This window comes from Salvelinus namaycush, chromosome 40, assembly GCF_016432855.1.
Source record: "Salvelinus namaycush isolate Seneca chromosome 40, SaNama_1.0, whole genome shotgun sequence".
Classification (NCBI taxonomy): domain Eukaryota; kingdom Metazoa; phylum Chordata; class Actinopteri; order Salmoniformes; family Salmonidae; genus Salvelinus; species Salvelinus namaycush.
The window spans coordinates 6,861,665-6,875,958 of record NC_052346.1 but is presented as its reverse complement, the minus strand read 5'-3'; the positions used below and the strand labels follow the sequence as shown (position 1 = coordinate 6,875,958).

The 14,294-nt window shown below is 43.8% G+C and overlaps 2 protein-coding genes and 1 pseudogene across 2 annotated transcripts; 2 read left to right on the top strand and 1 right to left on the bottom strand.

Annotated features, from left to right (window-relative positions):
- Positions 1 to 1,025: 1,025 nt before the first annotated feature.
- Positions 1,026 to 6,448, top strand: c40h10orf53 (chromosome 40 C10orf53 homolog). The gene is made up of 3 exons (XM_038980122.1): positions 1,026 to 1,119; positions 1,290 to 1,409; positions 6,384 to 6,448. Exons 1-3 carry the CDS (start codon positions 1,026 to 1,028, stop codon positions 6,446 to 6,448), a joined length of 279 nt encoding a protein of 92 aa, XP_038836050.1.
- Positions 2,426 to 4,009, top strand: LOC120033157 (annotated as a pseudogene).
- A 2,015-nt stretch (positions 6,449 to 8,463) lies between the features above and the next one.
- On the bottom strand, positions 8,464 to 14,228 carry LOC120033186 (glycogenin-1-like). The gene is made up of 10 exons (XM_038979469.1): positions 13,840 to 14,228; positions 13,464 to 13,602; positions 13,012 to 13,186; positions 12,319 to 12,481; positions 11,878 to 12,004; positions 11,507 to 11,720; positions 11,001 to 11,126; positions 10,548 to 10,880; positions 9,845 to 9,991; positions 8,464 to 8,880 (listed from the first exon to the last, which is right to left on the bottom strand). The coding sequence occupies exons 1-10, from the start codon at positions 13,844 to 13,846 to the stop codon at positions 8,752 to 8,754; spliced, it is 1,560 nt and encodes a 519-aa protein (XP_038835397.1). The 5' UTR covers positions 13,847 to 14,228; the 3' UTR covers positions 8,464 to 8,751.
- Positions 14,229 to 14,294: the final 66 nt, after the last annotated feature.

Genomic DNA, 14,294 nt, shown 5'->3' with positions numbered 1-14,294 from the left:
GTGTGTGTGTGTGATGATCATGCACATGGGGGTTGTGTGTGACTCATATAGGCCTATGTGTGTAAGATTTATGCCTCGGTGTGTTTAGTCACTGCGTGACTTTGCTTATTCATAAAATTGAGTCAAAGGTCTCCAATTACATGGTATTCAATCAATTCAATCTCAGGACAAGCAGCATCCCTCAAAAGTTATCTCATGATGCAGTTGCCTGCCTCACCCACAGACAAACCCAAAGTCAACTCAAAAGACTGCCTGGGCGGTGATGTCATTCGCTCCTATGGCTAGAGCAGGAGGTGTTTGGGGGTGTGGTGTGTTCCGTGTTGAGGTGTGACCAGAGCACCTTTATAATTTAAGTGTCTGAGCTTGCAGGGTAACATATGGCCCATAGATTACTTTAGTACCACAGGGAAATGTAGCACCTGTAAACGCAAAAACCTCTTCAGTGTAAAATGTAATCACTTTACCATACATAACATGACATAAGGTAATTCAACCAAATTGAAAGGTTTAACCAAAGACTCAGTAAAGGGTATTTCAAAAGAGGACCGCAACATTCATATGCTGATAATGTTGTTGGTTATGACGTACAGCCACTATGCTGTCATAAATGCGTTAAACTCTGCGGTCTGCGCGTAAACTAAACTATGATTTTATAACTCATACTGTATCTTGCAGGCAGCATGTGTTATGCCGCGTTCATGTGCTAGTCTTATCTAGGAAACTCGTACATTTCCGACTTGCTAACTGAATGAATGCGGCATGTGCTTAACTACAACCAGTTAACAAGTCTACAATTTCAGAGTTTCCTAGTTTTGACTAGTTAATAAACGCGGCATTACATTGAGCGGTGACTTCTCCACAAAAGGGCTTCACAGTGACGTCACACCAAACCAGCAAATTACTTCCTTGGAGATGACGGTCGCGCCCCGTTGTTAGGGACACTGCTGTGCGTAACACAGTCCAGCAATTAATCCAGGACATAGAAGAGGTTTAGTTGGTAATAGGCGTTATCAGCAATAGTTACAATGCCTCAAAATGCAGTAGTTATCGTGCGCTACGGTCCTTATAAATCGTGTGGCATCGTGGACCACAGAACGTTTCGTCTGATTGGCCTCCAAGGTAGATATAATCCTTGGCTACATTCAAATAAGTGTGCCTATTGCAGCGTCATAAAGTGGCTTGTGTGCATTTTTAAAGTGCGTTTTAGTTTTATATAAGTGAGCAGTTAGTAGCCTACCTTTTTAGTTTTCCCGATAATGTCACTTATCCATGTCTTCTAACTTTCCTAGCTGCATTGAAAGAGAATGGACATCAAAGTGTCTTGGAGAAAATGTCTGATTGGAACAAGTTGGAACTTGTGGTCAATGGAGAATGTGTCTATACATGCAGCATAAAACAGCTGGAGTTTGGTAAATTCAATGTAGATACTGTAGATTACTCTGTCAAATTGTACAGAATCTTACCTGTGGTCAATTATGACATGTATCGTTTTCACAGAGTGAGGTAAGCATACTGTAACTGAATGCACATGGATTTAACCCTTGTCCACTCTCTGATTGTGACCTCATCTGTAAAAAAAAAAAAACGAATTCTAGAGCAGGGGTATTCAACCTGGAGTCTGCCACCCCTCTAGGGGTCCGCGAAAATATATCAAAACAGCAACAAAAAAGTGGATACATTTTTTTTATGAATATTGCTAGCAATAACACAATAAACACATTTTGAATTACAAACCTACAGTAGGAAATAGGACAATATCTTATTTCTAATGATGTCAACTTTATTTCTCAACTGCCAATTACACATAGGGGAGCACTGTGACGAAAGTAACGCTTTTTGTTTCTAATTACTCTGAGATCGATAGAGCTAGAGACACCATATTGTACGACAAACAACTTCTGTGTCCTCTACCATTAGCAAATGTAATTTCATTTCTATGGTAAATAGATGGTATGGTAAATAGACCGACAACAAAACTACCGCAATGTTAATTTTGTACTTGCCGGCGGGGCGGGAGTAACACAGCCTTGGGACAGAAGTAACAGCTGGCGAGAAGTGCACAATATTTGTCTCATCTCCATGTTTCTGGGTTGTAACGCTCGTTAATTTCAACCAATGTACTACCAGCCATAAGTTCGTGTTTGTGCCGATTTGAATAAGTAATGCTATAGGTTCGACATTTAGGACAATGAACCATGCGTCAACATCGCAATGTTGCGAAACCACAATAGTTAGACTTACAATATTAATCGGACTAAAATGGATCACATAATAGCTATATTAAGCATACTTTTCTAATCGCACTTTAGTGAGAATGTGGTAGAGGATTTTCAATTACTAGTCTTGCTATGCTCCAGTTGTACCACGCTCCTCGTGCCTTGATAGAATAAATGTCTTTATTCTCTTCTAAAAAGGCAAACTCATCATGCTTATCACATTTCCGCCTACACACAGTGTTTCTGGCACTCACAGCCAAGGAGGCGGATGGTCGCAGGTTGATGACATCGGCACAGGAGAGGAAGACATTAAGGACACCTCTCACTACCGGGACAAGCGTGCTCTGGGGGATGGCGACCTGCTATTGGTGCGTCTCGCTCCTGATCACGATGGAAAGTTTGGTTTCAATGTCAAAGGTGGCGTGGACCAGAAGATGTCCCTGGCCATATCCCAGGTCAACCCTGACTCCCCTGCGGGGCGGGTTGAGCCAAGGTTGTTGGAAGGTGACCAGGTCGTGCTGATCAACGGTCGTGACATCTCTGAACACACGCATGACCAGGTGGTCATGTTTATAAGAGCCAGCAGAGAGTCCCACTCCAGAGAACTGGCTCTGCTTATACGACGCAAAGGTCCAGGGCGTGTGGCCCCCCTGCTGCAGTTTCCCTCTGCCCTGTCTCTGACTGGCCAATTACACGGTGATCCACTGCTTCTGCCTGGCCAATCAGAACAAGGCCAGACACTTGAAGAGTCCATGAAACAACTGGAGAGGGGGATCCAGACAGGCACTCTCACCTTCCACTTCGAGAACCTGTACATGAGGAAGCCTGGCCTGTCAGTAGCCTGCGCTCGTCTCCCTGAGAACACAGACAAGAACAGATACAAGGACGTGCTGCCCTACGACGTCTCCAGAGTGGTACTTCTGGACCAAGAGGACTACATCAATGCAAGCCACATCACGGTGGTGTCCCCAGGGTCTGGTGTGTGTCTGCGCTACATTGCAGCTCAAGGACCGCTGCCTCAGACCTGCACTCACTTCTGGCAGAGTGTGTGGGAGCAACACACACACACCATCATCATGCTCACCACACTCACCGAGAGAGGACGGACTAAGTGCCACCAGTACTGGCCACACCCTCCTGAAGTGAGGGATTATGGGTACCTGAGGGTCAGCTGCCACTCTGAGGAATGCAACCTGGCCTATGTCACACGCCAATTCACCCTAACACACACACAGCTGGGAGAGGAGCGTTCGGTGACCCACCTGCAGTATGTAGCATGGCCAGACCATGGTGTACCTGATGACCCCTCAGACTTCCTGCTGTTCATCACCTCTGTTAGAGAGAGGAGGACAGGAGACACACCACTTATGGTGCACTCGCAGGGATTGGGCGTACAGGTGTTCTCATTACCATGGAGACGGCGTTGTCGCTGTTGGAGAGCGGTCGACCTGTGTTCCCTCTGGACATCATCAGGACGCTCCGAGACCAGAGGGCCATGATGATCCAGACCACGTGTCAGTTCCGGTTTATGTGTGAGGCCATCCTGCGTGTCTACAGAGAGAGAGGAGAGCATTCTACAGCACCACCCTCAGCACTGCTAACGGACCATTAACAGGAGGATGGGGGGACAGCTAGCCCCAGCACTAGGCTAACAGGAGGATGGGGGGACAGCTAGCTACAATGCTAGGCTAACACGTGGTCCCGTGTGGCTCAGTTGGTAGAGCATGGCGCTTGCAACGCCAGGGTTGTGGGTTCATTTCCCACGGGGGGACCAGGGTTCAATTCCCACGGGGGGACCAGGATGAATATGTATGAACTTTCCAATTTGTAAGTCGCTCTGGATAAGAGCGTCTGCTAAATGACTTAAATGTAAATGTTAAATGTCCATGGCTTGATGCAAGGTTATTGACCCCCAGAATCATAAAGATATATATTTTTAACCACTAACCTGTTGATAAAAGCTTATGTGAGAAGCTGATCCATCAAGCCAATTGATTAAGGCATAATTCTAATGATGTCATATATCATTTTCAAACATTCAGTCACTTGTTGATATTTTGCTAACATTATAAAAGCAATATGAGCTGGAGGAGACAATGACCTGTGCTTAAAACGTATTTTATTTTATTCCAGGTCATCAGTTTACATTGTGTTACTTTCGTCCCACCCGTCTCTCATGTAACTTCTCCTAGGCGTACACCCAAGACTAGCTAGCATGATACTTGAAACCTATGCTGTTATTTAGTCACTAGATGGGTTAAGAAAATTACATACACTACATGACCAAAAGTGTGTGGACACCTGCTCGTCGAACATCTCATTCCAAAATCATGGGCATTAATATGGAGTTGGTCCCCCCTTTGATGCTATAACAGCCTCCGCTCTTCTGGGAAGGCTTTCCACTAGATGTTGAAACATTTCTGTGTGGACTTGCTTACATTCAGTCATAAGAGTATTAGTGAGGTTGGGCACTTGTCACGTGTGCTCCCTCTCCGGCCTCTAGGTCACCAGGCTGCTCGTTATGGCGCACACCTGTCACAATTGTTACGCGTCATCAGACTCACCTGGACTCCATCACCTCCCTTGATTACCTTCCCTATATATGTCTCTCCCTTAGGTCCTTCCCCAGGCGTTATTGTTTCTGTTCCTGTGTCAGTTCTGTACATTGTTTGTGTTTCTTATTTTTGTGTTGTGTTCATTTATTAAAACACTCACTCCCTGAATTTCCCTCCTGACTCTCAGCGCACATCATTACAACACTGCTGTTGGGCGATTAAGCCTGGCTCGCAATCAGCATTCCAATTCATCCCAAAGGTCTTCGATGGGGTTGAGGTCAGGGCTCTTTGCAGGCCAGTCAAGTTCTTCCACACCGATCTCGACAAACTATTTCTGTATGGACCTCGCTTTGTGCATGGGGGCATTTTCATGCTGACACAGGAAAAGGCCTTCCCCAAACTGTTGCCACAAAGTTGGAAGCACAGAATCATTTAGAATGTCATTGTATGCTGTATCGTTAGGATTTCTGTTCACTGGAACTAAGGGGCCTAACCCAAACCATGACAAACAGCCCCAGACAATTATTCCTCCACCAAACTTTACAGTTGGCACTATGCATTGGGGCAGGTAGCATTCTCCTGGCATCCGCCAAACCCAGATTTGTTCCCGTCAGACTTCCAGATGGTGAAGCGTGATTCATCACTCCAAAGAAAGCGTTTCCACTGCTCAAGAGTCCAATGGCGGCAAGCTTTACACCACTCCAGCCGATGCTTGGCATTGCGCATGGTGATCTTAGGCCTGTGTGCGGCTGCATACTAAAAAACATGACTAGAAAAATAATCTAATGGTGACACCTCGTTGCTCATTTACAAAAGGCACAAAGAAAAACAAGAAACTGAATAAGACATGAGAAACCATGAGAGAAACCCATTTCATGAAGCTCCTGACGAGCAGTTCTTGTGCTGACGTTGCTTCCAGAGGCGGTTAGAACTCAGTGAGTGTTGCAACCGAGGACAGGCCATTTTTACATGCTATGCGCTTCAGCACTCAGCTGTCCTGTTCTGTAAGCTTGTGTGGCCTACCACTTCGCAGCTGAGCCATTGTTGTTCCTAGACGTTTACACTTCACAATAACAACACTTACAGTTGACCGGGGCAGGTCTAGCAGGGCAGACATTTGACAAACTGACTTGATGGAAATGTGGCACGTTGAAAGTCAGCTTTTCAGTAAGGCCATTCTACTGCCATTGTTTGTCTATGGAGATTGCATGGCCGTGTGCTCAATTTTATACACCTGTCAGCAACGACTGGCTGAAATAGTCGAAGCCACTAATTTGAATGGGTGTCCTCATACTTCAAAATAATGAAAAACTATCTACCAAATCTATTAATTTTAAAATGTCGATTACTTGTCCTTTACATTATCATTCACCTAACGTGACAAAAAAAAATTGCTAACGTATGATGGGGATCCCTGGGTCGCCAATTTGCCTGGGAGGGGGTCTCTGGGCAAGAAAAGGTTGAAAACCACTCTTCTAGAGCCGTCTATATGAAGCCATCTTCATAGCGTGTTCTGATAAATCAGATTGTCCAAGTCACTGATTATGATGTCACAATGGCATTGAGTACATTGTGTTTATAGAGTAACAGTCCTTTATTCTGCCTTCCACAGGGGGAGATGGGAAACTGGACCCCCTGTGCAAGGAGGCCGTCACTGCTGTGCAGAATGCATACTGAGATACACCCACACTCTACCAGGAGATTGGTCAAGGGGATGAATCTAGGCAAATCTAATAGTAAACCTGAAGAGAAACACTGCAACAGAGACACTTTTTGTATTTTTTTGATGACAAGCATTATAGTACCATACAATAGTATTCTCCAGCATTAAGTCAAGTGTTGTTGTATTTATTGCTACATAATCTCGGGGACCCAGAATCAAATGTGCCGTGTATGCTGGTCATCTCAACAGTCTGTCGTGAGAGACCGCAACATGCTAATTGCAACATGTAGTCATTATAGTTTCTTATGATTTTTATTTTGTGGTGATTGACTGTGCTATAGTTACTATATCATTGTCGATATTGCCTCAGACAATTTTGTGTCTGGTCCCTGTCTGAAAACATACATTACAAAATCCATATAATTCCCTTAACCTTTGGCATACAACCATTCTTAGATCTGCTTCCTGCGGTCTCTCTCCTCATCTGAATATGATTACTTCTGCAATCCATTCTCAATTAGCCTTATGGGAGGGATTGTACACTAATAGAATCATACCCCATCGGTCAAACCACAGACCAAATTAGCGGACCAAATTTTCATTGCAAGCAAAATCCAAACAGTCATGCAAACACTGCCACACAGTCACAGTCTGGTTGTGGCCCAAATGGCACCCTATTCTCTATGTTGTGCACTACTTTTGACCAGAGCCCTGGTCAAAGTAGTGCACTCTTAAGGGAACAGGGTGTCATTTAGGACGCTCCCTCTGAGGTTAGGCTCAATGTCAGCTTCAAAGTTAACCAAAAACATATGGAGGTGCTTATAGGGGTTCATGGCACTTATCACATTTCATTTCAATGCAATCAAGGCGCCCCCCCCCCCCCCCCCCCCCACACACACACACACACACACACATATAAATACAGTATGCCTCCTCTAGGCCTATGTGATTGTCCTCGAAACGTTATTAATGCTTTATTACTAAAAGCAGCCAGCTTGGAGGACTTTCTTTTTGGGAGAATATCAGACAACCAAAAGAAAACCATGTCCCCCATCTTCTGAAAGAGCCGAGATGATTACCTACGTTTCTTCCTGTGAGGCGTATACATCCCAAATGTCACTCTATTCCATATATAGTGCACTACCTTTGACCAGAACCAGTAGAAGTAGTGCACTATATAGGGAATAGGGTCCCATTCGGGACGCAGTGTCTAACACTGAAACACATTTAAGGGGGAGTAAACAAAAGGAAACAAGCTGAAATATACTCTCTGTTTCTCTCCTCATGCCTCCACCCTCCTAAACTATTGCCTGAAGCTCCTGTTTTTAACAGCGCATGCAGTTTGCTAGATTCTCCACCTGGCTAGGTGGATAGCACAGTTAATGTACCTGACAGCGAAGCTATGGAATTCAGAGAGAACATCTGGGTGTCAAATAAAAGCGATTGTCAAAGCAAATAGACTCAGGCAGTAGTGAAATCCTTTAGGAGGGTTATTGTGTGATGTCAATGCTATTGAATAACTGGTAGAGAATACAGCTAGATGGCTCCACTTGCCTGATTTAAAGGTGTGGCTGATTAGTCAATTTAAGTGCAGCCTTAAGTTACATAAGGCTGCTGCTGAAGGACTGGAACAGACTGGACTAGAGAGATAGTGAGCGGGAAGCTGGAATGGGAAGGTGGGCTTGTTACTGTAAGTAGCCTATACGTTTTGGAATATGTTATTATTCTATTCAGTTTGAGGTTGTATTTAGTCTTTCAGGATAGCGTTAACAGTTCTGTACTGACCTTATATCTCCTGTCTTGGTAGGCCTACACAGCCCTTCCCAGACCCTCACAGTGAGGGCTACCATTCTCTCCTAGGACAATAGTGGTGTACAAGCCTATAGATTAATATTGCTCCATCAACATGTATGAATAGGATCCCTGAGGCCAATAGTACTTATTCTTTCCCTAGTTTCCGTAGTCTCTGGAGTCTATGCAAGACTAGCATGACCCCTATAGGGCTGTTGGAGTTGAGTGTGACTTTAACTTTGACCAGGAAAAGTGCTTTATTTAAAAAGCCACAGTACCCTCTAGTGGCAACATAAAGACAATTTAAAATCTTCCAGAAATTTCCAGCATAACATCAAAATAAGGAATGCATCTGAACTTGAATTCTATGACCACATTTTTTTATGAAATTGAGATCAAGTTTATATATATATATATTTTACAGCAAAGGGACACAGAAACCCCTATTAGAGTGGTGGCCTACACTAGAGACATAACACCCTTAAACATGAACATGAATATACAGTATCTTGCCACACAAAACAAGCTACAAATGTAAGAATCGGTCCAGTTTTTCCTGGATGTTGTCGAAGGCGTCTTTGCCCAGGTAGTCAGCCTGGCCCTCCTCCCACAGCCTGCGCTGCTCCAGCTCATCCTCCTCTGTCTTGGCAGCAGTCTACAAGGAAATAACCGAGATGTTCAAAAAATACATTGGAAATAACCAAGATGATAAAAGAGATTCAAAATAACCAAGGTTATATAATAGATTAGAAACCAAGATGATAAATTATATTAGTAATAACCAAGATGATAAAAACAATTGATTAGGCAGCCAATCCATTCACCATCAGTCAGAAGAGTAATGAAAAATGAAAGATGGAGACATGAGGAACATTAAAATAAATCACTAAGGAATGGTTACCGGGAGGCCTTGAAGCAATACGAAGTGTGATATTTTGTTGTTAAGGTCAAATATGTTAATACTGTTGTGCACCAGCAGAGGGTGTTACTACAGTAGGAATTTGTATTTTGCCAACAGTTTCTGTAATGTTGATCATTTAAACATGGAATGATATATCGATAATTTCTTAAATCAGTTCGTAATAGTAGGCTTTAAATATACACTGAGTGTACAAAACTTTCGGAACACCTTCCTAATATAGAGTTGCAAGAACAGCCTCAATTCGTCGGGGCATGGACTCTACAAGGTGTTGAAGCGTTCTACAGGGATGCTGACTCCAATGCTTCCCACAGTTGTGTCAAGTTGGCTGGATGTCCTCTGGGTAGTGGACCATTCTTGATACACATGGGAAACTGTTGAGCGTGAAAAACCCAGCAGCGTTGCAGTTCTTGACACACTCAAACCGGTGCGCCTGACACCTACTACCATACCCAGTTCAAAGGCACTTAAATCTTTTGTCTTGCCCATTCACCCTCTGAGTGGCACACATACACAATCCATGTCTTAATTGTCTTTAACCTGTCTCCTCCCCTTCATCTCTGATTGAAGTGGATTTAACAAGTGACATCAATAAGGGATCATAGCTATCACGTGGTTTGACCTTGTCAATCTATGTCAAGAACAGGTGTTCCTAATGTTTTGTACACTCAGTGTATATTAGTGTAGACAGGTGGCGTACAGGTTCAGTGGCAGGGTCCTCCATGGGGTTGAAGGCTGTTTCAGTGACCTCTGACCCTTCCTCACTGGGTCCAGGTGGGTCCTGGTTGGCTGTTCTGTCTCCAGCTCCTCCCTCCTTCCCCGTGATTACATCCTGACGTTGGGTACGCTGTAGGACAGGGACCAATCACACATGGAGTTAGTTATAGGTCGTTCCACAACAACATACAGCTAGAGACACCCAACTAAAATTGTAAGTATTTGACAAGCATCCACTTTAATATTTGTTATATATAAATTATATATATTTACTATTAGTGTGGGAAATTAGTACCCACTGATTTGTTTACACCAGGTTGCAAGTATTGACAGCAATGGCTCCAATCATATAGGTCCGTGAGTCAGATTCAATAGGTGTTGAGAAATCATTTCAGTCACTTTCTCACACTGTTCCTTCCTATGACGCATTGACACTGGCAGGGTGTGCACAGCCTCTAGAATCACAACCTTAGAAGGGCCACTGCGATAACCTTAAATTCTCTAAGTTCTTACTCGTTGAGCAAAATTCCTCAAGCTGATCAGAATTCGTAACCGGGTTAAAGAGCTATCAGAATTAACAACTAGTACTTACTACTTCCAAAATCCCTCAGACACTTAAGTCATACCTAATTAATAATCATAATGCAGAGGCAAAAGCTCGATATCATCTTTTGTTAAAGACTAACCATTTCTCCTGGCTGCGTGGGTGAATCAAGCCTCTTCTTCCTCTCCTCTGTGAGCAGATTGACTTTTCGGAGTAATGATTCTGTGAGGTCCTCTATCAACGACACTGTTGCTTCTCTCCCCTTTGGCTCATCTTCTTCTCTTGCCTTTGGCTCATCTTCTTCTCTTGCCTTTGGCTCATCTTCTTCTCTTGCCTTTGACTCATCTTCTCTCCCCTTTGGCTCATCTTCTTCTCTCCCCTTTGGCTTCTCTTCTTCTCTTGCCTTTGGCTCATCTTCTTCTCTCCCCTTTGGCTCATCTTCTTCTCTCCCCTTTGGCTTCTCTTCTTCTCTTGCCTTTGGCTCATCTTCTTCTCTCCCCTTTGGCTTCTCTTCTTCTCTCGCCTTTGGCTTCTCTTCTTCTCTCGCCTTTGGCTTCTCTTCTTCTCTCGCCTTTGGCTTCTCTTCTTCTCTCGCCTTTGGCTTCTCTTCTTCTCTCGCCTTTGGCTTCTCTTCTTTTCTCGCCTTTGGCTTCTCTTCTTCTCTCGCCTTTGGCTTCTCTTCTTCTCTCCCCTTTGGCTTATCTTCTTCTCTTCCCTGGCTCTGTGAAAGAAGTGTGATGGTGTGTACTGTTGAGAACCACCTAAGGTACATTGGTATAGGTGTGTAGAGAGGAGACGAGTAGGGGGCAAGAGTACTGGACTCTGATCTCTCTCTGTGGTACTTTTGAGTAAGAACAACAGACATAGGAGAAAACACACATGTTCTCTATAGGATGTACCTTGTAGTCCAACTACGCAGTCTGTCAAATGCAAACATTTACCTAAATGTTAAATTGTTGTATACGCTCTGCTGTGACGCAGTATACAGTACATACAACTGCAATGCAATGACATTTTCACTTTGTTTTGCATGTGGTTATGTTAAAAAAAGTGCATATACAGTATGAGAAAAATACATGAGTCAATTCTACAACGTCTTACATGTTGGATTGGCCCAGCATGTTGGATTGGCACAGCAGGTTCTTGATGGGACATTGTCTTTAATAGGTGATGTAAGTAGGAGTACTCCATCCACCACTGGTAAACAAACTCTTCCAGGTGGCTGTTGGTGTGCTGATTGGTCTGTGAGTTAGAACGTAGATTCCATGGCTTGACCGAACCCAGGAAGTGGACAATCTTAGCATTGTGACCATATCTGTGTGGGACCAGGATAATAGTACAATATGGTCAACATCAGGAAGAAAAAAAAACAGTAGGAGGGTTGGGGTCAGGCTTGTGGTCAAAATATGCTTTTCAATCACGGAAATGTAATATTTACTGAAATGATCCATTTGATGTTAAATATTACTCACTCTTGATAAGCAGGCAAATAGGTGTAGACTGCGATGGTACTGAGGTTGTACACAAAAGGCAGGTGTTTACTGATATCTCTAACAGCCCAGTCGCTGAAAAATGTGTTCAAGAGGCCCTGGTCCCCACCTGAAAACAGAGAGGGCATACAGTAGAGTTACTGTCAGCTCAGATCATAAGGAAGAGCCAATGAAGAAGTAAAGTAATTTATGTAATATTGTTGAGATAAGTAAAATTGCTATGCAAATTGACAATTCTAATATGGCATTGCTAGTATTCTCAACCGCGTGGTAGAGCTCTGTAATTTCCTAAATGAACATCAAGGTGTGTTTTCCAAATGGTTTTCAAGAAGAGACAGTTAAAGGGCTAGGGTCAGGGTTGAGGCTAGGGTTAGGGATGAACTGGGATGTGGACTTGAAGCTAGGGTTAGGGTTCTGACTGACCGTCGAAGCTGCCGTGTTGTCGTGCATGCTCCAAGAGCCTGCCGTGGGTGATCAGAGAGGGCCTGAACACAAACACCCCTGAGTTAAAACAGTCCGGCCAGCCAGGGTCAGGGGCCGCAGACAGCTCCTCACGCTCAAACAGCTCGTCCACGTTACACAGCACCTACAGGCCAGGGAGTCAACAGGAAACAGAGGAAGTTAGTTTCTAAAGTCAAGATCCAGATCAAGTGTCATGAGGCCGTTTGTAGGTACTGCACATACTTGTGGATGTTTTCTATAATGAGAGCTCAGATTTATTGTATGACATTGGATGTGCTCATTCTGTTTCAATTTCAGTTGAACTTCCTACGTAGCCCTCTGACCAGTCGGGGCTCTATTTGCTTGGTCTTGACACTCAAACCAAACACGCCCATTTCTGCAGCACGTAAAAAGCGCAGAGCAAAAATATGACGGTTTGTCCCATGGCGATTGTCACATTCATGTTAGGTACTGATTTACCTTTCAATAACTATGTTTGGGTCCATGTTAGTTGCAGATACATATTGCACAATTCAAACATTAAAATTGATTTGCTGGTAAAGACCAAGCTTTGACATTGTAACATTTGGTTCCTTGGTTTTAAAACAAATGGATTTTTAAGTGTGTGTTTATATTAGAGACAAGGTGTGTCTCGGGAGATTTCAGTACACTCACGAGTGTGTCTGCGTCCAGGAACACACATTTGCTGTATTGGGTGAGGGTCCAACAGTGGAGCTTGGTGAAAGTGACCCCCAGTTCTGGTCGTCCCAGCCAGGATAGATGTGCTTGGTCTCCACTGTCCAGCACGTCCACTACCAGGACCTGGTCAAACACATGGCCCAGGGCAGCCCTATGGGGAGAGAACACAGGATTTACTACAACTACAGTCAGATTTTACATGACTTCAATACACAAAAAATACACTAGGTCCGCAGCGAACCCAGGACAGCAAAAGACTTCATCCAGTGAATCTAATACCCCCTTAACTGATGAGAGACAAAATACTTAATTTGTCTGATTTTTCAGGGACCTCTGTCACAGAGTATAACTTTCATTCACATTCTAATATCACTCTCCATGACTCGGTGATATTATATTTCTGTCTGAGATGCAGGGACTTCTCTCACCGTGCCTGGCTAGAGACATTAGTGGAGACCATCACAACAGTCTGGCGTGTGGTCCTGTGTCGTCGTAAACACTGTCCTACCACCAGCGCCCCCATACAGTAGCTGTCTGTGGTGGCCAGGGTGACAAAGGCCTGGTTCGCTGGTGGCACAGGAAGGAATAGAAATAGATGACTAACGCCCAGCACGGGATTTTAGCAGTTTTACATGGCCATCAGCATTATGTTCTTTAAGAGTTTAAAGTAGTTAATTTCTCAAGTTTTTACCGAGAGTCAAGCACTTCCTCTTTTCCTCTTGCGTTAAGTTAGAGAGGGATGTCAGTCATCTTGACACTGACAGGTTATATTAAAATGGTTATGATATAACGATGAGAACTTACCTGGCATGGTGTGTGACAGCGACTCCTCTAAATGAATAACAACTTGAGGCAGAGGTAAAAGTGATAGATGGTAATAGAAGTGTCAAAGTGATCGATCAGGTCCCGCACCACTGGCAGAGAGGACTTGGCAGAAAATGCACTGGTTTCCCCTAAAATGAAACTCCAATATGTTGATACTGTAGTCTGACAGTCCAGCGAGTCCAGCAGTAGTAACTGTCCCACAAACAATAGATACAGAATGATCAATATAAAGTAATCTTTTTTTTTTTTTTACAGCTATTTCGATTGGCTTTATGAAACTTATAGTAGTATTAGTTGTAAATGTACTATGAGAGGTTATATCTAAAGCCAGGGGGTGTAACCTCAAGCTGGTAGGTACACAAATAAATCTGCCGCTTTTAGACCAAGAGCAAAATCAGAGTCTCTGTTTGAGTTCTCGGTCATGTGTCACAGGT

Excerpts from the sequence above, each read along its gene's own strand:
- c40h10orf53 (XM_038980122.1), top strand. The coding sequence starts at position 1,026 with ATGCCTCAAAATGCAGTAGTTATCGTGCGCTACGGTCCTTATAAATCG. Across the intron at positions 1,120-1,289 it reads TCGTCTGATTGGCCTCCAAG|CTGCATTGAAAGAGAATGGA; the intron begins GTAGATATAATC and ends TAACTTTCCTAG. Across the intron at positions 1,410-6,383 it reads CATAAAACAGCTGGAGTTTG|GGGGAGATGGGAAACTGGAC; the intron begins GTAAATTCAATG and ends TGCCTTCCACAG.
- LOC120033186 (XM_038979469.1), bottom strand. Across the intron at positions 13,187-13,463 it reads AATGTCTCTAGCCAGGCACG|GGCTGCCCTGGGCCATGTGT; the intron begins GTGAGAGAAGTC and ends CTCTCCCCATAG. Across the intron at positions 10,881-11,000 it reads GAGAAGAAGAGAAGCCAAAG|GCAAGAGAAGAAGAGAAGCC; the intron begins GCGAGAGAAGAA and ends GATGAGCCAAAG.